A 21,202-nucleotide genomic window follows, 5' to 3' on the forward strand; every position below is an offset into this window, starting at 1 on the left:
TCCAGCGTGTTGTGAGTGTTGCTTTGACCCCAGCATCTGCAGATTATTTTGTGTTCTGTAATCTATTTATGTATTTTTACTTTTTTTTCCTTCTATATTATGTACTGCATTGAACTGCTGCTGCTAAGTTAACAAATTTCACACCTATGCCAGTGATAATAAATCTGTTCCTGATACTGATATATAAGTACTCGGCTAGATAAAGACTGATTAGGATAGCCAACATGACATTTGTGTAGTAGGTCATGTCTAACCAACCTTATAGAGTTATTTGTGGAAGTAACCAGAAACGCTGATGAAGGGAAGGCAGTAGATGTTGTCTACATGGAATTTAGCATGGCCTTTGACAAGGTCCCACATGGGAGGTGTCGCTTGGCATTCAAGATGAGGTAGGAAATTAGATTAGGTATTGGCTTCATGGGAGAGTGATGGTTGCCTCTCTGACTGGAGGCCTGGAACTACTGGTGTGCTGCAGGGATCAGTGCTGGGTCTGTTGTTGTTTGCCATCTATATCAATGACCTGGATGATAGCGTGGTTAACTGGATCAGCAAATTTGCGGATCACACCAAGATTGGGGACATAGTGGATAGCGAGGAAGACTATCAAAGTTTGCAGCAGGATCTGGATCAGCTAGAGAAATGGTAAATGGAATTTAATGCAAACAACTGTGAGCTGTTGTGCTTTGAAAGGACAAACCAAGGTAGAACTTACATGGTGAGCGGAAGGGCTCAGAGGAGTGTGGTAGAACAGAGAGATAGAAACCATAGAAACCACAGAAACTACAGCACAGAACCAGGCCTTTTGGCCCTTCTTGGCTGTGCCGAACCATTTTCTGCCTAGTCCCACTGACCTGCATACAGACCATATCTGTCCATACACCTCCCATCCATGTATCTGTCCAATTTATTCTTAAATGTTAAAAAAGAACCCGCATTTACCACCTCGTCTGGCAGCTCATTCCATACTCCACCACTCTCTGTGTGAAGAAGCCCCCCCTAATGTTCCCTTTAAACTTTTCCCCCCTCACCTTTAACCCATGTCCTCTGGTTTTTTTCTCCCCTTGCCTCAGTGGAAAAAGCCTGCTTGCATTCACTCTATCTATACCCATCATAATTTTATATACCTCTATCAAATCTCCCCTCATTCTTCTACGTTCCAGGGAATAAAGTCCCAACCTATTCAACCTTTCTCTGTAACTGAGTTTCTCAAGTCCCGGCAACATCCTTGTAAACCTTCTCCGCACTCTTTCAACCTTATTTATATCCTTCCTGTAATTTGGTGACCAAAACTGAACACAATACTCCAGATTCGGCCTCACCAATGCCTTATACAACCTCATCATAACATTCCAGCTCTTATACTCAATACTTTGATTAATAAAGGCCAATGTACCAAAAGCTCTCTTTACGACCCTATCTACCTGTGACGCCACTTTTAGGGAATTTTGTATCTGTATTCCCAGATCCCTCTGTTCCACTGCACTCCTCAGTGCCTTACCATTAACCCTGTATGTTCTACGTTGGTTTGTCCTTCCAATGTGCAATACCTCACACTTGTCAGTATTAAACTCCATCTGCCATTTTTCAGCCCATTTTTCCAGCTCGTCCAAGTCCCTCTGCAGACTCTGAAAACCTTCCTCACTGTCTACTACACCTCCAAACTTTGTATCATCAGCAAACTTGCTGATCCAATTTACCACATTATCATCCAGATCATTGATATAGATGACAAATAACAATGGACCCAGCACTGATCCCTGTGGCACACCACTAGTCACAGGCCTCCACTCGGAGAAGCAATTCTCTACTACCACTCTTTGGCTTCTTCCATTGAGCCAATGTCTAATCCAATTTACCACCTCTCCATGTATACCTAGCGACTGAATTTTCCTAACTAAGCTCCCATGCGGGACCTTGTCAAAGTCCTTACTGAAGTCCATGTAGACAATATCCACTGCCTTCCCTTCATCCACTTTCCTGGTAACCTCCTCGAAAAACTCCAATAGATTGGTCAAACATGACCTACCACGCACAAAGCCATGTTGACTCTCCCTAATAAGTCCCTGTCTATCCAAATGCTTGTAGATTCTGTCTCTTAATACTCCCTCCAATAACTTACCTACTACCGACGTTAAATTTACTGGCCTATAATTTCCCGGATTACTTTTCGATCCTTTTTTAAACAACGGAACAACATGAGCCACTCTCCAATCCTCCGGCACCTCACCTGTAGACAGCGACATTTTAAATATTTCAGCCAGGGCCTCTGCAATTTCAACACTAGTCTCCTTCTGGGAAAGATCTGGGAATACTGATCAATAAATCCTTGGAAGTGTGTCAGAGGTAGATAGAGTCTTAAGGAGAACTTTTGGCATATTGGCTTGAATAAACCAAAGTACTGAGTACTAGAATTGGTGAGGCCTAATTTGGAGTACTAAGTGCACTTTTCCTCACCTACTTACAGGAAAGATATCAATAAGATTGAAAGAGTAGAGGGAAAATTGATGTTTTCAGGACGTGAAGACTTGACTTATATGGAAAGGTTGAATAGGTTAGAACTTTATTTCTTACAGCATAAAGAATGGGGGGAGATTTGATAGAAGTATACAAAATTAGGTGGGGTATTGATAAAGTAAATGCAAGTAGGTTTTTACCACTGAGTTTGGGTGAGATTAGACTAAAGGTCATGGGTTAAAGATGAACGGTGTATTGTTTAAAGGGAACATGAGGGGAACTTCTTCACTCAGAAGGTGGCGAAAGTGTGGAACAAGTTACCAATGAAAGTGATGGATTAGGATTTGATTTCAACACTTTGTATAAGTATAGTTCTGGCAAAAGTCTTAGGCACCCTATTTTGTTTATATCAATTTTGCTTTAGGTATTTATTTTTTGTCTTCTGCAATAGTGTGTCAGTAGAAAAGAACAAATTTTAGATTTTCAAACATTCATTTTCCAAAAAATAAATGTTATGGAGAAATGTTTGTATTTTGGTTAAGAAAGATTAAGTAATAGAGCACTTTTTAATTAAAACTTGATTACTTTGTACATACATAGTTTTGTAGGTAAACAGTACATTACTTTATTGGTATGACTAAACAAAGATAACAAACAGGATGCTAATGATCAATGACATAATGAGTTGAATGAACTAAACTGAAAAACTGAAACAGGAATCAAACTGGGCAAAGAACAACCAAACTAAACTGTGGCAGATGTGACAGTTTAACCTTCAAGTCAGCAATTCTTACACCATGGCAAGAATGAACAAAGCAACAGGACACACGCTAGTCATCCTGCATCAGTAAAGGTCTCTCCCAAGCAGAAACTTTGCAGCAGACAGGAGATTCAAGATGTGCTATCCAAGCTCTTCTGAAGACGCATAAAGAAACAGGCAAGGTTGAGGACCAGAAACACAGTGGTCAGGCATGGAAACTGAGTGCAATAGACAAGAGGTACATCAAACTGGTATCCCTTTTAACTCAGAAGAGGTCCAGTACAGTACTGCTATCAGCTCTGAACTCAGAGAAACTACTAGAACCCAGGTACTGTACTCCTCCGTACAGCCTAGTCTTGTCAGAAGTGGTCTTCACGGAAGAGTTTCTGCCATAAAGCCATTCCTCCAAAGTGGAAACAAAACCAAGAGACAAACCTACTCACAAAAACACAAGGACTGGGGTGCTGAACAATGGGAGCAACTTCGCTGGACTAACAAGTGAAAATTGAAATTTTTGGCTCAAAAAGGAGGCAGTAGAAGAACTGGAGAGCACTACATGGATGCGTGTCTGCAGCCAACAGTGAAGCACCAAGGAGGTTCCCTGCAAGTGTGGGGCCATACTCTGCAAATGGAGTTGGTGAACTGGTCAGAATTAATGGAATCCTTAATGCTGAGGAGTACAAGCAGATTCTTATCCATCATGGAGTACCATCAAGGAGCTGTCTGATTGCTTCCAACTTTATTCTGCAGCAGGACAATGACTCCAAACACATGACTAAGGTCACAAAGAACTACCTTCAGCGAAAAGACGACCAAGATGTTCCGCAACGGATGAGGCTGTCTGGGATTACCTGGAGACACAAAAAGTCAGCAAGACAGCCAAAGTCAACAGAAGAACAATGGCAAGTTCTCCAAGATGCTTGGAACAACCTATCAACTGCTTTTCTTGTGAATCTGCTCAACAGTGTACCTAAAAGAATTGTCCCACCAAATATTGACTTGATTTAGATTTATTTTTACTGTTTTCTGTTCTTTATAATAATTTATTTTAATATTTAGAAACAATCACTTTCATTATTTTTGAAAACTTTGCTTTACAGATTTTTTTACATGTGCCTAAAACTTTTGCACAGTATTGTACATGGATGGGAGGAGCATGGAGATCTATGGTCCTGGTGCAGGTTGATGGGACTAGGCAGATTAATGGTTTGGTATGGAACCAATGAACCAATGGGCCAAAGGGCCTGTTTCTGTGCTATAGTGTTCTCGGACTCTATAGCTTTAAAACCACCTTAGACAATCTTGCTGAAAAAGTTGACACACACCTTCACATTTGAGGTGTGGCCTGGCTCACAAGGTCAACATTTACTGACTATTACTTATTGCTCAAGAGAAGGTGACGGTAGATCACATTCCTGAACTGCTGCTGTCCTTCTGGTGACGTTATTCCCAAAGTACTTTTATGAACATAACACATTGTAGCAAGAGTTAGTCATTTAACCCTATGTGATATTTCCACAACTCTATAAGATCATATTGCTTTTCTTTCCACTTTAGTCCATGAATATCTCAGTATCTATTGAGCAGGGAGTTTCAGGATTCAGAGTTGATGGTAAGTGAATTGCGAAATATTTTCAGCTCAGGATTGTGTGTGACTTGGAGCAGAATCTGAAGGTAGGGATGTCCTCATATGTCTGTGACCTCATCCTAGGTGACAGACATCATGAGTTTTGGAAATGGAACTGAGGTTCAGGTCATTCTGCAGGTCAATCCTAAGATTTCGGGTTTATTTTAAATATATTTTTCATTCTAGTTAATTTAAGAAAAATTGTCAGTTTTTGAGCCTATTTTACGTTAAAAAGGAAGAAAAATACATTGGGTTTGTGTGGGAAACTCAACTTGAGGTACAGAATTTTAGAAGTTATACTTTAGTTGGAGAAAAAAAACTTCAACATTTATAAAAGTGGAAGGTTTCAGAGAATAAAACTTTTAAAAGAAGTTTTGGTTGTTAATACAAATTACACATTTTACTGTTTTAATGTATGTGATAAACTCAAATCTTGAATCTTGATACTGTGACCATATGTTGCCATCTAGTGGATACATTAAGTATTTAAAAAATATTAACGTGATGCTTAATTAGGTTAAATTTGGGCAAATTCAAAGTAGTTTAAGGACCTGTTGGATGACATTACTCTCCATACAGAAATACTCAGTGTAAAAGATCATATTTGGTCAAGTTTATCTTCTTTGATATATCCATTAGCTCATCAACACACATGGTTATTAAACGATTTGGGGGAAAAAACATGTAATACACAACAATGAAAACCTTTCCAAGACAGAAGCACAAATTAAACACTTTAATTTTGGAAAATCCAATTATAGCTGCTGCAAAGAATCAGAAGTGCAACAAGGAAATCCAAAGTGAGGGGATAAAATATTGGAATAACCATTAATACCTTTAAAGATTTCAAAAATATACTTTATTCATAAAAAATATATAAAACAGTGCATATCTAATTTTACATTCATTGTGCATTCAAATCCATATGTACTCTTACAAAGCAGCAATGCCACTAATGTTTCCTCTTACTGACTCCACACTATGGTACTTCACCAGAGTGCATCGGTGAGCATGTAGTCCTACATTGTGGACTTGCCAGCTAGTCGCTTCACTTATAAACATCTTGCTGCAATGGAATACAGACAAATTTGTGGTATGTCCCCATTAATGCTTACTGATTTTTAAATTGATGCACCTCAGAAAGCATCCTATCTGGATGCATTATGGCTTGGTATGGCAACTGCTCTGCTCATGACCACAAGAAACTGCAGAGAGCTGTGTCAGCCCAACACAAAAAAAAGTCTCCTAATGACTTTGGACTCTGTCTGAACTCCGTGATGATTCGGTATAACAACCACATAACCCTCCCACCCTGAACATCCTCTCTTCTCTCCTCTCCCATTGGGCAGAAGATACAAAAGCTTGAAAGCATGTACCAACAAGCTAAAGAACAGCTTCTATCCCACTGTTGTAAGAGTATTGAGTCATTCCCTAGAATGATAAAATGGTCTCTTGACCTCATAATCTACAGTTATGATTTTGCATCTTATTGTTTTACCTGCATGCTACTTTCTCATTTGCTGTTACATTTATTTCTGCATTCTGTTCTTGTTTTCCCTTGAACTACCTCAAAGTACTGTTGTAATGAATTGATCTGTATGAACAATGTGCAAGGCAACTTTTCACTGTACCTTGGTGACAAAAATAATCCAAATCCTATTCTAACTGCAAAGTGCATCTTTCACCCGGGTTGATGATCTTCCAGCAGTAGTTGAAGACTGTCTTGGAACAGTCTGAAAATCAGAGAGTCCTCTGTTAAGCAGCTGCTAAAGAGAATATTGTGATTGTAAGTGCCGGAATTTTTGTACTGTAGGAAATTTCGCAGTCAATTCACATGTATCACTCTTCCACAAGTGATAATGACTAACTTTTAGTAGTGCTAATTGGGTGATAAATATTAACCAGGCCACCAAGTGGTCTTCTATGCTACTGACAGAGTATATGGGGTCTTGGTTTAAAAGTTCTCATTTGAATGACAGTACTTCATTAAATCGGCCAATACCTCAAGATTACTTCTTTAGCCAGGTGCTAGACTTGAGAAGGAAGAAACAAATCATGAAATCGAAGTGTTTATTAAAGTTTTGTGACAAAACAAAAACATGACTGGGATAATAAAAATGTTCAATGGCCTGACAAAGTCTCCAGGCACTTATCCCTGCAAACAGCCCAAGTGCTACACCTGCCCATTCACTAACAACAGGAATTCTGCAGATGCTGGAAATTCAAGCAACACACATCAAAGTTGCTGGTGAATGCAGCAGGCCAGGCAGCATCTCTAGGAAGAGGTACAGTCGACGTTTCAGGCTGAGACCCTTCGTCAGGACTAACTGAAGGAAGGTCTCGGCCTGAAACGTCGATTGTACCTCTTCCTAGAGATGCTGCCTGGCCTGCTGCGTTCACCAGCAACTTTGATGTGTGTTGCCTGCCCATTCACTGCCTGCCTCACCTACATTCAGGGCCCCATACAGTCCTTCCAGGTGAGGCAACACTTCACCTGCGAATCTGCTGAGGTTGTCTATTGTGTCCTGTGCTCCTGGTGTGACATTCCCTGCATTGGTGAGACCTGTTGTAAACTGGGAGACCACTTTGTTGATCACCTCCGCTCCATCCTCCAAAAGCCAAACTTCCCGGTAGCCTAACATTTTAATTCCGATTCCCATTCCCATACCAATATGTTGGTCCATGGCATCCTCTTGTGCCAAGATGAGGCCACCCTCAGGGAAGAGGAGCAACACCTCATATTCTGTCTTAAAGGCCTCCAACCTGATGGCATGAATATTGATTTCTCCTTCCGGTTAAAAAAAATTCCCTCCCCCTCTCCCATCTAATCCCCACTCTGGCCCCTTATCTCTTCTCACCTGCCAATCACCTCCCCTTGGGTCCCAAAATCCTTTCTTTGCTCCTATGGTCCACACTTCCCTCCTATCAGATTCTCTAGCTCTTTATCTTTCCCACCCACCTGGCTTCATCTATCACCTTCTAGATATCCTCCATCCCCTCTCCCCCATCTCTGTATTCTGGCTTATTCCCCCTTCCTTTTCAGTCCTGAAGAAGGGTCTTGGCCCAAAACGTCAACTATTTATTCATTTCCATAGATGCAGCCTGATTTTCTGAGTTTCTCCAGCATTTTGTATGGGTTGCTTTGGATTTCCAGCATCTATGGAGTTTCTCGTGTTTCCAGTAGAATAAGACACTATCCTTGTTAATCATTATTTCCTGATCAGCTGTGAATTGTCTGGAGCTTCAAATCTTTCTTCCAGCACTTTTGTGATTTTTTCTTCTGTGTGGTTCCATTTCTCAGTTTTCCACTCGGTGAACCAAATCTTCTTTTATTGATTTCAAAAGTGACCATTTACTGTGCCACACATCACTCTGCCTCCTTTCACACATACTGCAACACCGCATGTTCTACCAACATTGTTACTTATAGTTTCACCTCCTCCATGTTATCTTCCATATCCACTATTCTGTTTTGACGTGCACACCCAGAATCAGAATCAGGTTTAATATCAATGGCCTAAGTTGTGAAGTTTGTTGTTATGTGGCAGCAATACAATAAAAAATCTATAAATTGTGATAATAAAATTGTGAATATAAAACATGATAATAAAAACTGTAAATTACAATAAGTATATATACGGTGCCGATAAAAAGTATTCACCCCCTCCCCCCGGAAGTTTTCATGTTTCATTGTTTTACAACGTTGAATCACAGTGGATTTAATTTGGCTTTTTGACACTGGTCAACAGAAAGACTCTAATGTCAAAGTGAAAACACATCTTGACAAAGTGATCTAATTACAACTATAAAACACAAAATAATTGATTGCCTAAGTATTCCGCCCCATCAAGTTAATATTTAGTAGATGCACCTTTGGTAGCAATTACAGTCTCTATAAGCTTTGCACATCTGGACACTGCAAATTTTCCCCATTCTTCTTTACAAAACTGTCAGATTGCATGGGGATTACCGTATGGCATTAACTTGGTTGTTTTAAAGCCATTCCTTTATAGCTTTGGCTTTATGCTTGGGGTCATTGTCTTCCTGGAAAACAAATCTCCCAAAATGCAGTTCTCTTGTAGACTTTCCTCCAGGATTTCCCAGTGTTTTTCTGCATTCATTTACCCTCTACCTTCACAAGCTTTCCAGGGCCTGCTACAGTGAAGCATCTCCACAACATGGTGCAGCCACCAACATGCTTCATGGTAGCGATGATGTTTTTTTGATGGTGTGTGGTGTTTGACTTACGCTAAACATAGCATTTCATCTGATGGCCAAAAAGCTCAACTTTACTTTCATCAGACCATTGAACATTCTTCCAGCTGACTTCAGAGTCTCCCACATGCCTTCTGGCAAACTCTAGCTAAGATTTCACATGAGTTTTTCTTCATGATTTTTTTTTCCACTCTCCCATTAAGCTGCGACTGGTGAAGCACCTGGGCGCAGTCTCTCCCATCTCAGCCCCTGAAGCTGGCAACTCCTCCAGAGTTGTCACAGGCCTTTTAGTTGCCTCCTTCTCTGGTCCCCTTCTTGCATAATCATTCAGTTTTTGAGGATGGCAGATTTACAGCTCTGCCATATTCTTTCCATTTCTTGATGAGTGACTGAACTGTACTCCGAGGGATATTCAGTGACTTGGAAAAATTCTTATATCTGTATCCTGAAGTGCTTTTCAATAACCTTTTCAGGATTATATCTTCATGGTGTAGTTTTTGCCAGGATACTGACCCACCAGCAGTTGAACCTTTCAGATACCAGTGTATTTTTACTACAATCAATTGAAACACCTTGACTGCACACAGGTCTCCAAAAACAGATCTCCATTTAACTAATTATGTGACTTCTAAATCCAACTGGCTGCACCAGTAATGATTTTGTGTGTCATATTATGCAATACTCATGCAATCAATTATTTTGTGTTTTATATTTGTAATTAATTTAGATCACTTTGTAGAGATCTGTTTTCACTTATACACAAAAGAGCTTTTCTGTTGCTCAGTGTCAAAAAAGCCAAATTAAATCAACTATCATCTAATGTTATAAAACTTGAAAACTTCCGGGGGATGAGGGGTGAATAATTTTTATAGGCACTGTATATTTCTTGTCATCATATGGCGTAAGCAATACACTGAATCCAAGGGAATTTCACCTGAAGTACGGTATCACAATTCACATTAAGTATAGTATCATGGCACTTTAAGTTCCTAGGAGTGAATATCATCAATAACCTCCAACCACATTCTCAGCAAGGAAGCTCACCAGTGCCTCTACTTCCTCAGGATGCTAAAGATATTTGTCATGTCATCTTTGATCCTTACCAATTTTTACCCATGTACCATAGAAAATATCTTACCTGGATGCATCACATGGCAACTGCTCTGACCGTAACTGCAAGAAACTCAGCACGTCTTAGAAACCACTCTCCCCTCCATGGAGTCTCCCCACGCTTCTCACTCCCTCAGTATAGCAGCCAACCTAATCAATCCACCACTTCTCAGCCCAGCAAAGCATTCGATCAGTTCCATTGTAACCTATCACAATCTTCTACTCTATCCATAATACCCCCAATCTTGGTGTCATCTGCAAACTTACTAACCCACACTTCCACTTCCTCATCCAAGTCATTTATAAAAATCACAAAGAACAGTGGTCCCAGACCAAATCCCTGAAGAACACCACAGGTCACTGCCTCAAAAAATTCAGCATGCCCCATGCTGATTATCCCTAATTAGACTATGTTTCTTAAAATCTAAGCACTCTCTCCAATAGTTTGTCCACTACTTACATAAGAGTCACTGGTCTTTAAATCCCAGGACTATCCCAATTATCTTCTATGGAGAAAGGAATAACATTTGCTATCCTCCAGTCTTTTGGAACTACTCCTGTTGCTATTGACGACAGAAAGTTCATCACCAAGAGCAGAGCAATCTCTTCCCTCACCTCCTATATTAGCTTGGGGTATATCCCATCTGGCCCCATGGACTTATCTATCCTATGTTTCTCAAAAGTTCCAGCACATCCTCTTTCTTAACATTGACATATTCCAACATATTAGCCAGTTTTATGTTGTCCTCACATTCGTCAATGTCCTTCTCACTGATGCAAAATATTCTTTAAGGACCTCCTCCCACACCAGGCACATTTCCCCTTTTATCCCTGACTGGTCCTACCCCACTCTAGTCATCCTTCTGTTCTTCATATATTTTAGAATGATGAGGTTTTCCTTAATCCTACTTGACAAGGCCTTCTCATGTCCCCTTCTGGCTACATCCCTTCCTGTCTACCCTCTCACTCTCTAGAGCCCTGTCTGATTCTTGCTTCCTAAACCTTAAATATGCATCTTTCTTGCCCCTGACTAGATGCTCCACATCTCTTGTCAACCATGGTTCCTTCACCCTACCATCTTTTCCCTGCCTCAATGAGACAGTCTATCCAGAACCCCATGCAAGTATTCCCTAAGCAACCTCCACATTTCTATTGTGCATTTCCCTGAATGCAACTGTTCTGAATTTACACTCCCAAGTTCCTGCCTAATTGCATCATAATTTGACCTCCCCCAATTAAATGCTTTCTCATATTGTCTGCTCTCATCTCTGTCAAAAGCTATGGTAAACGTCAGGGAGTTGTGCTCACTGTCTCTGAAACACTCACCCACTGAGAGAACTGTCAGATAACTAGTTTCATTGCCTAGTACCAGACCCAGTATGGACTCTCCTCTAGCTGGTTTGTCTACATTTTGTGTCAGGAATCCTTCCTGGACACACCGAATAATTCTACCCAATCAACATCTTCTGCACTAAGGAGGTGTCAATCAATAGCAAGGAAGTTGAAGTCACCCTTGGCATCAATCCCATTATTTTTGCACTTTCTCAAAAGCTGCATTCTGATCTGCTCCTCAGTTTCTCTGTTGCCATGGGAGGGGCGTCTATATAATACTGCCCATAGTGTAACTGCTCCCTTCCTGCTTCCGACTTCCACCCACAGTGACTCAGCAGACAATTCCTCCACAATATCCTCACTTTCTACACCTGTTACTGCCTCTGATAAGTAATGCTACTCCCCCACCTCCTTCCCCACCCCGTTGCCTTTTGAACCATCTAAACTGGAACATCCAGCAGTCATTCTTGTCCTTGTTCAAGTTCAAGTAATTTTTTCTTATCAGAGTACATTCATGTCACCACAAACAACCCTGAGATTCAATTTCCTGTGGGCATACTCAGTAGATTAATAGTACAGTAACTATAACAGGATCAATGAAAGATCAACCAGAGTGCAGAGACAACAAACTGTGCAAATGCAAATATAAATAAATAACAATAAATAACACAAACATGAAATAAAAAGATAAAGAGTCCTTGAAGTGAGATCATTGGTTGTGGGAACAGCTCAATGGATAGGCAAGTGAGTGTAGCTACAACTTTTTGTTCAAGAGCCTGGTGGTTGAGGGGTATTAACTGTTCTTGAACCAGGTGCTGCGAGTCCTGAGGCTCTTATGCCTTCCACCTGATGGCGGTAGAGAGGAAAGTGCATGACCTGGGTGGTGAGGATCTCTGATGATGAACGCTGCTTTCCAACAACAGTGTTTCTGTAATGGCCACAATGTCTTAGTTGCATGTACTGATCCATGCTCTAAATTAATCAGCATTGCTCCTGATAATTCTTGCATTAAAATAGGCACATTTCAACCCATGCAGCTGACTGCAATGACGCTCTATTAACTGTCTATCTTACATCACTGTGTCTCTACTTGCTGTATCTACCCTTACACCATCTGCCCCATCTTTCGACTTATTACTCTGGTTTCCATCCTCCTGTCAACCTAGTTTAAATCACCCTTATCTCGAGAGAACCTGCTTGTAAGAACCCCTTCAGAGTTCAGGAGTACCCAGTCCCTTTTGTACAAATCATACCTTCCCCAGAAGAGATTCCAATGATCCACAAATCTGAAACTTCGCCCCCCGCACCAATTCTTCAGCCACACATTCAATCGATAAATCATCCTATTCTTATTCTTACTGGTGCATAGCGTAGGCAGCAATCAAGAGAATACTACTCCTGAGGTCCAGCCTTTCAACTTCCTACCGAGCTCCCTTTATTTTATCTCCATGACCTCACCCCCCCCCTTTTTTTTGCCTATGTCGTTGCTAGCAAATTTACCACGACTTCTGGCTGTTCCTCTTCCCCCTTTAAGATTGCTGTGAGCCTGATGTGAGACGTCCCTGGCCCGGGCACCGGGGAGGCAACGTACCATCCGGGAGTCTACAAAATCGCCTCTATGTTCTTCTACCTATTGAATCACCTTTCAAAACCCCTTCCACCAGCATCTCCTCTCCCCCCCCCCCGCCCCACGGCTCCCGTCTGAGCCACAGAGCCAGCCTCAGTGACAGAGATCCCGTCATTACATCTTTCCTCTTTGTTGATCCAGAAGTAAATATTTGGGTTAATAAAACTCCTTAACAGATCTAGCAGTGCTTCTGTTCGTTCACCTTGCACCGGGCTCTCTCAGTGGCCGCGGCCGCTCCAGGTGTTCAGCGCTCAGGTGTTAGGTGCGCGTCGTGCGCCAGGTGGCCGTAGGGCCACGTCTCGTGACGTCACAGCCCCGTTGCGTCAGAGGGCCTTCTGCGGAAGGGGAAGAGGCTCGGCGGTAGTTGTCAGTCTGCCACAGCGATGGTGTCGCAGCGGGCTGTGTGTTGGTTCCTGAGTCTCCTTGGGCTGATGCTGGAGGATGGCTGGGCTCGGCTGGCTGGTAAGGGGGCGACCGGCGAAGCGGTGTCAACACGGCGGCTGCCCGAACCGTCCCGTCCCGACGTTGTTGGGTCCGCTCGAGATCGCAGCGAGAACCGTCTCCCCAGCTCCCGTCGAATCCGGCCGGTTTACTAACCGACCCTTCCGGGACACGGGATAAGGCTGGCAGCACGTCCTGTGTTGTCAACCTTCCTTCGATGACCAGTCCAGGAAAGAGGGGTTTGGTAGTACTGTGGTCGGGGGTGGGGGTACAGTCGAGTGGGTGATGGACTAACTGTGTGTTTGTGTGTGCTGGGGAGTGAGAGGGTGAGTAGCCGCACTGTTGGATTGGGGAATAGAGGGACGGTGGGGGTGGGGGGTTGTGATTGAGCAGCTCCACTGTTGACGGGAGGGAATTGAGTGGGCTTTGGGAGGTGGTGGCATGAGTGGCTGCACTATTGCCAGGGGCATCAAGCAGGGATGGGTGGTAGGTGGGGGGGGGGAGGAGAGTTGAGAGGCCACACTATTATCAGAGGGAATCGAGTGAGGGTGAGGGGGATGAGTGGTCCCACTGTTGTCAGGGAGAGTTGAGGGAAGGTGGAGAGGAGTGTTGAGTGCCCCACTGTCACTACGGGGATTTAAGTGTGAGTAGGTAGGGAGAGTAAGTGGCACACTGTGGGAGTGGGGGAGGGGAGCATAGTTAATGGTGAGCCATTGGGTTTTACCCATCGTATTTTGTGGGGAGGAGGAAGACGTGAGTGGGTTGGCCACTGTAATCTGACTCTGTAGAGTAATGCGAAGTGAAGTGACAATTAGTGACCAACTTGCACCAACCTAGTGTGTCTGTGTATCCTTGGTTAATATTTTATATAGTCGTCTGAACAGTACAGCAAAGCACTGATAGTTGGTATCTGATTGTTTGAAACTCCTGATGGTTTGGCATGTACCTCACTCATTAGTCTGAAATGAGCTGGGGGTCCATAGTGCTTGTGGGTTGTGCATCCAGAGCCAGGGGTTCAGGCTGGGGCTGGATTTGTGATTATGTGTTGAGTGGTGTGGCTGGATCAGGGGTTTGGGGTCTGGAACACCAGGGATCAGGACCCTGGGTAGGTTTGTGGCAGGAGCTGGAGTCTGGAGTACTTGTATTTTTCCTGTTCCCTTTAAACTCGCCAGGTTCATTGGAGAATTTATTAAGGCTGATTTATACTTGTGCGTCAAATCGACACCGTAGGTACAGCATAACCGCGAACCCTATGCAGTGCCTACGCGGATCCCTACGCCGTAGCCTGATGCGCACTTCAACCAAAATGTAACTACACGTCGCGGCAACGCAGACCGCAACGACTGTGATTGGTCCGCTTGGTAGCATCGCATTTCCTCCGACACTGCAATAGCTTCCCATTGGGCGACTGAAGGGCAGGGAAGGAACTCTGGCTGCAATGCTTTCCATAAAGCTTTACAGACCTCTGAAATTATGGAGGACACATTTCGCTTTTATGAAAAAAGACGCTCGCTTTAAACTTGTTTACCCCGAGAAAGACTACCATGACCTTGAAGCCTTGCACAGGCAGGTGTGTGTGCATGCGTGACATGCAAATATGTGATGTGCACATGCGTGCATGTGCCCTAATTGCAGAGTGATGCAGACACACCAACGCACAAGTATAAATGCTCACAACGGCGTAGCCCACTTGCGTAGACTACGGCGCAAGCTAGTACACACAAATATAAATCAGCCTTTATATTGTTGCATAAAATGTTTATAAAATGGTGTAATAAAGTGTGTTTTGGTTGTTATTAGGAATACTGTCAATTAATCTGTCCCTAAAGTTCCAGGTTTGCAGGATTACCTTCTGAAACAGCAGAAGCCTAACTGTGATCCTGCAAAGTTGCAAAATGCTTCTGGCACCGTCTTGCATCTAGACTTGGTGTTGCCCTTAGGGCTGCATGTTATTATACACACTCATAACAATGCTGTACTTGTTTTTCTATTAACAAGTTGAGTTTTGAAAAAAAGTGCAATTTTCTGGGAAGTTTGTCTGTTTCTGTCTCATCTTCCAGAGGCAGGTTAGATAAGATTCAAAGTCTGGGTTTAAAATCAAGGGTGTTGTTTCCTGGTTTAGTATGGAGGGAGAGAGCATTAGAATGATGAAATTGTAGAACTGAATTTTCTTTGTTTAAAAGTATGTTAGAATGCTCAGAGGAGTATTGCAAAAAAGACCAGCACAATAATCAAGACCAGGATTAGGACCGAGGGTCCCTCAAGCCTTCTCTACTCTACAATTCAGTACGATGACGGTCGATCTGGTCTAGGCATTAAACCACGTTGTTTTCTTCATAATTCTTGATTGCCTATTTGGCTTGAATGTGTGTCAATTTCCATTTTGAATATTTTCAATGGCTCTGCCTCAATAACTCTCTGAGATATAGATTCCAAAGATGCATGCTTCTCTGAAAGAAGAATTTCTGCCCCATTTCCCTGAAATGGGCGACCACTTCTTCAAAAACTGTGCGCCTCCCAGTTTGCAGCAAAATACTCTTCTCACCATCCGCTCTGTCAAACCTCATCAGAGTCTTCTGTTTCAATAAGATTACCTCTGATTCTTTATTTCAGTGTGAGTAGACCCAACCAGTTCAAACTTTTTTAGCTCACAACGTCTTTCATCCCAGAGATCAAGTTGGGCCGTTTTCTCTGCACTGATTGCACTGTAAGCACATTTTCACTTAATTATGGAAAACTATACAACTGTATTCCAGCTGTGATCTCACCAACACCCTGCAATAATGCATCAGAACCTTCCTCCTTTGTCATGCTCTGTAGCTCTTTCAGTAAAGGTTACTGTTTGATAAGCCTTTCTAATTACTTACTGTATTAGCATACTATCTTTTTGTGTTTAATGGTCAGGGACTCCCAGATCGTCTCTGTACTGCAGCATTTAGTGGTTGGTCTCTCGCTATTTAAAGTTTGCTTAATAGCTTGTTTTTCATTCTCCTATCCCAATGCACGCCCTTGCATTTCCCACATTGTACTGTATTCTGGCAGCCAGCTTCTTGCCCACTCACTTATCTGTAATTCTTTTGAAGGCTCGTAGTGACTCCACACAGCTTGTATCCCATTTATCCTTGTGTCATTTTTAAATTTGGCTGCAATATTCTTAATCCCTTCATCTATCAGTACAAGTTGTAAATATATAAGGGCTCAGCATTGATTTGTGTTTTCACCCTGCTAGTTACTGGACTGCCAATACAAAAAGAACCCATTAATATACCAATTCCTTGTCTTCACTTCTTTATCAACTGCCCCCTATTTTGCACACTCTTATCTTGTGCATTAACCTTTTATGTGGCTTCTGATTGGATGCTTTCTCACTGATGTGAAACAAAGTAGAAAGAAACATTGGGAACCTCTTGACAAAAAGAAGAATATGCTTTGAAGACATGAGTTTTTTTTCCCTTTCCATATTATTTCTCAAATATCAAATCCATACCCATCTTTCCCAAAAATTCATCATTAATATCATTGAGTTGTAGGCTACTCAAGGGGAAGACAGAGTTGTTTTCTAGTTTGAATTTGGCCTCACTAAGGCAGTGGAGAAGACTGAGGACAGACAGGTCCGTGTAGGAATGGGAAAGAGAGTTGAAATCAAATACAGTCTGAAGCCTGTAATAGTGCATGGTCTGCGAAATGGTCACCGAGTCTATGCTTGGCCTTGCCGATGGACAGAAGTCCATGTTGAGAGCACTGAATGCAGTAGATGATGTTGGATGAGGTGCATATGACTCTGTGCCTCACCTGGAAGGGTTGTTTAGGTATGGTGGTGTGCGAGATGGTGTTGAGAGAAGTAGTGCACCTATGATAATTTCAGGTGGAAGTGTTGGGGTGGAGAGCAGTGGCTAGGAAGTAATGAGGGAACCAACAAGTCATAGTGAGAGTAGTCCCTGTGAAAATAGAAAAACGAGCGAGATGTGTAGATGAGGCTGATGGTGGGATCATGGAAATGGCAATGGGGTTCGTATCCTGGATGCAGAAGCAAATGAGGTGAAGTGAGGATGAAATAAGATCTGCCTTTCTTCTCTCCGGGGCGCATGAGGCATCTGGTGACAATGAGCATCCAAGAAATGGAGGAAATGCAAATGAGGACTTCTCAGCTGTGAGGGAGGGGAAGCCATGTTTCTTGAAAAAGGACTTTTCTGATATCCTGGAAAATAAAGCCTCATCTTAAGAACATATGCAATGGTGAGGGTGAAACTGTGAGAAAGGGATGGCATCTTTGCAGTACTCAGGAGGGGAGAAGCTGTAGTTGAGATAGCTGTGGGAGTCAGCGGGTTTATTGTAGATGTTAATGGATAATTTGTTTCCTGAGATGAAGACAGACAGATTCAGAGAAATGAGAAGTGTCTGAAATGATGACAGGAATGAAATTAGTAGCAAAGGTGATAAAATTGATCAGTCTTGCATAAGTGCAGGGCAAAAGACCAATACAGTTGTCCATGTGTTGGAGAAAGTTGAGACAAGGTAATGTAAAATAATATCAAAGGCAACCAGTGATAGTGGGCTGTTAGTTATATAGATTACATATTTGTAATTGTAACTGTTTTTTAAAATATTGGTAAACATTTTTGCATAAAGTGTAGTACAAAGGTGATTCGCTTTGATATAGTGTGGATTGTTATCTACTCTTTATGACTGAAGATAATGTATTTGTATTCCTTTGGGCATGTTTATGTTTAAATTGGTTTCGTGGTTTCCTCCTAAACTTAAGCTATTTTTTTAAAATTAGGAAGCAAACACTTTTTTTAAACTTCCCATTTGGTAAATGAAGATTTTTGCAAGTTTGTTAATGCTTGTATGTACAGTGGCATGCAAAAGTTTGGGCACCCCGGTCAAAATTTTTGTTACTGTGAAAAGCTAAGCGAGTAAAAAATGAACTGATTTCCAAAAGGCATAAAGTTAAAGATGACACATTTCTTTAATATTTTAAGCAAGAAAACTTCTTTTTTATTTCCATCTTTTACAGTTTCAAAATAACAAAAAGGCAAAAGGGCCCAAAGCAAAAGTTTGGGCACCCTGCTTGGCAGTACTTAGTAACACCCCCTTTGGCAAGTATCACAGCTTGTAAACACGTTTTGTAGCCAGCTAAGAGTTTTTCAATTCTTGTTTGGGGGATTTTCGCCCATTCTTCCTTGCAAAAGGCTTCTAGTTCTGTGAGATTCTTGGTCCATCTTGCATGCACTGCTCTTTTGAGGTCTATCCACAGATTCTTGATGATGTTTAAGTCAGGGGACTGTGAGAGTCATGGCAAAACCTTCAGCTTGCATCTCGAGGTAGTCCATTGTGGATTTTGAGGTGTGTTTAGGTTCATTATCCTGTTGTAGAAGCCATCCTCTTTTCATCTTCGGCTTCTATTCAAAAGGTTCAAAGGAACATCTAAACAAGCCTGATGCATTTTGGAAACAAGTCCTGTGGACTGATGAAGTTAAAATAGAACTTTTTGGCTGCAATGAGCAAAGGTATGTTTGGAGAAAAAAGGGTGCAGAATTTCATGAAAAGAACCCCTCTCCATCTGTTAAGCACGGGGGTAGATCGATCATACTTTGGGCATGTGTTGCAGCCAGTGGCACGGGGAACATTACTGGTAGAGGGAAGAATGAATTCAATTAAGTACCGGCAAATTCTGGAAGCAAACATCACACCGTCTGTAAAAAAAAAAGTCCGAGACAAAAAGAAGATGGCTTCTACAACAGGATAATGAACCTAAACACATCTCAAAATCAACAATGGACTACCTCAAGAGGCGCAAGCTGAAGGTTTTGCCATGGCCCTCACAGTCCCCTGACCTAAACATCATCGAGAATCTGTGGATAGACCTCAAAAGAGCAGTGCATGCAAGATGGACCAAGAACCTTATAGAACTAGAAGCCTTTTGCAAGGAAGAATGGGCAAAAATCCCCCAAACAAGAATTGAAAGACTCTTAGCTAGCTACAAAAAGTGTTTACAAGCTGAGATAATTGCCAAAGGGGGTGTTACTAAGTACTGCCATGCAGGGTGCCCAAACTTTTGCTTAAGGCACTTTTCCTTTTTTGTTATTTTGAAACTGTAAAGATGGAAATAAAAAAAGTTCTCTTAAAATATTAAAGAAGTATGTCATCTTTAACTTTATGCCTTTTGGAAATCAGTTCATCTTTTATTCGCTTAGCTATTCACAGTAACAGAAATTTTGACCAGGGGTGTCCAAACTTTTGCATGACATTATATATCTGTGTATTTTAAATTGTTTAAAGAGACTTGTGCATGTAAACTCTTTTCCTTGTTTTATAGGCCCAATGTATGTATCGGAATATTACTCTCAAGCTCCTCAAAAACTTTCTTTGTATAGTTGGTATGGAAGTGCACGTCTATTTGTCTTCCAAGTGCCAGAAAACACTGTGCTAATGAGATGGATCTTACAAGCCTCAAGATCAAAGGGATGCCAAAATATTAATGTAACTGTGTATGTAAGATTTTGCGAACTTGGATATAAAATAATGTTTCATAAGTTCTGACTTGTTCAATAGCATTTAAGTGTCACCAGTATATTTGAAAAGGTAGACTAAGGAATGAATTCACAATATTAATAATTGTATTTTATGTTGATATATAATTTAAGGTTATTCTCTGTAATTTTGTAAATTTCTAGGTGTACGACTCCATAGTTAACAATTTTGTCAAGTATAAATTGTTTTTATTCAATGCTGTTTGATCTAATTTACTTCATTTTCTTCAACAGCCATCTTCGGGCTGGTGCCCCTCCAGTAATCAATCCTTTACAAACCAAGTTTGGACTAAACACCGTTGTTCTCCCTTCATTTAACCTCACGATACCATTGGTGTCTGGCGATCAGACCAATACTTTCTTAAACATTTCTAAACCTGTTCCAGGTGACTGGTTTGTAGCTGCACACCTACCAAAAGATGATGGCAAAATTGAAGTGAAGGTATGGTATACCGATTTGTCTGAAAACCATACTTTAACATTCGAATAATGAAGATGACTGTTGGAATGATTCTTTCAGCTTGAGATATTCATTGATAATTCTGTTCAGAAAATTTCCTGCTTAAGCATTAAAGTTTGTGGATAGTTTGTGATTTTCATTTCCTTTTGTGGAGAAGATTTTTTTTTGTAAATATCTATAGTGACTAAGCACTTTTTTGAGTTTTGAAATATTATTGTTTTGCATGTTGACTCATCAACCTATTGTACCATATGGGGTAATGGGATAATTACCATGTTTTGTATACTTTTTCATTTGTCAGTTTGCTATTTATTTTAGTAGCGTCACTCTTTTATACTAACACAGGATGTGACATAATTTTCAAACACCGAGATGTTAGGAATGCAGACCTGACATGTCATGGATGTGGAGGTGTAGTTTAACACCCCTGCTAAGAGGTGAAACTAATAATTACCTAATTTTGGAATTATTTTTAAATGGCATACTGAGACAGAATTTGAGTTAGTTTTCCCAAAATCCACCCCATTCTCTCAACTTATCTCTATTGCTGTATCCCACAGCTGCTGTATTTAGATCAGAATGCTGGTGGTGGATTGATGGTTTTCTAGAATCTATTGCTCCCTTCTAAGTAATACCATTGTCA

At 41.4% G+C, this 21,202-nt stretch overlaps 1 protein-coding gene across 1 annotated transcript in view; it reads left to right on the forward strand.

Annotated features, from left to right (window-relative positions):
- The first annotated feature begins 13,459 nt into the window (after positions 1 to 13,459).
- The window catches only part of pgap6 (post-glycosylphosphatidylinositol attachment to proteins 6), a 44,681-nt gene continuing 36,938 nt past the window's right edge, over positions 13,460 to 21,202 (forward strand). Inside the window, exons 1-3 of the mRNA XM_063059030.1 lie at positions 13,460 to 13,587; positions 19,886 to 20,057; positions 20,334 to 20,541. Coding sequence (XP_062915100.1) covers positions 13,509 to 13,587; positions 19,886 to 20,057; positions 20,334 to 20,541 — 459 coding nt within the window. The 5' untranslated portion in view covers positions 13,460 to 13,508. The remainder of the gene's footprint in view (positions 13,588 to 19,885; positions 20,058 to 20,333; positions 20,542 to 21,202) is intronic.

This window comes from Mobula hypostoma, chromosome 9, assembly GCF_963921235.1.
Source record: "Mobula hypostoma chromosome 9, sMobHyp1.1, whole genome shotgun sequence".
In the NCBI taxonomy this organism is placed as follows: domain Eukaryota; kingdom Metazoa; phylum Chordata; class Chondrichthyes; order Myliobatiformes; family Myliobatidae; genus Mobula; species Mobula hypostoma.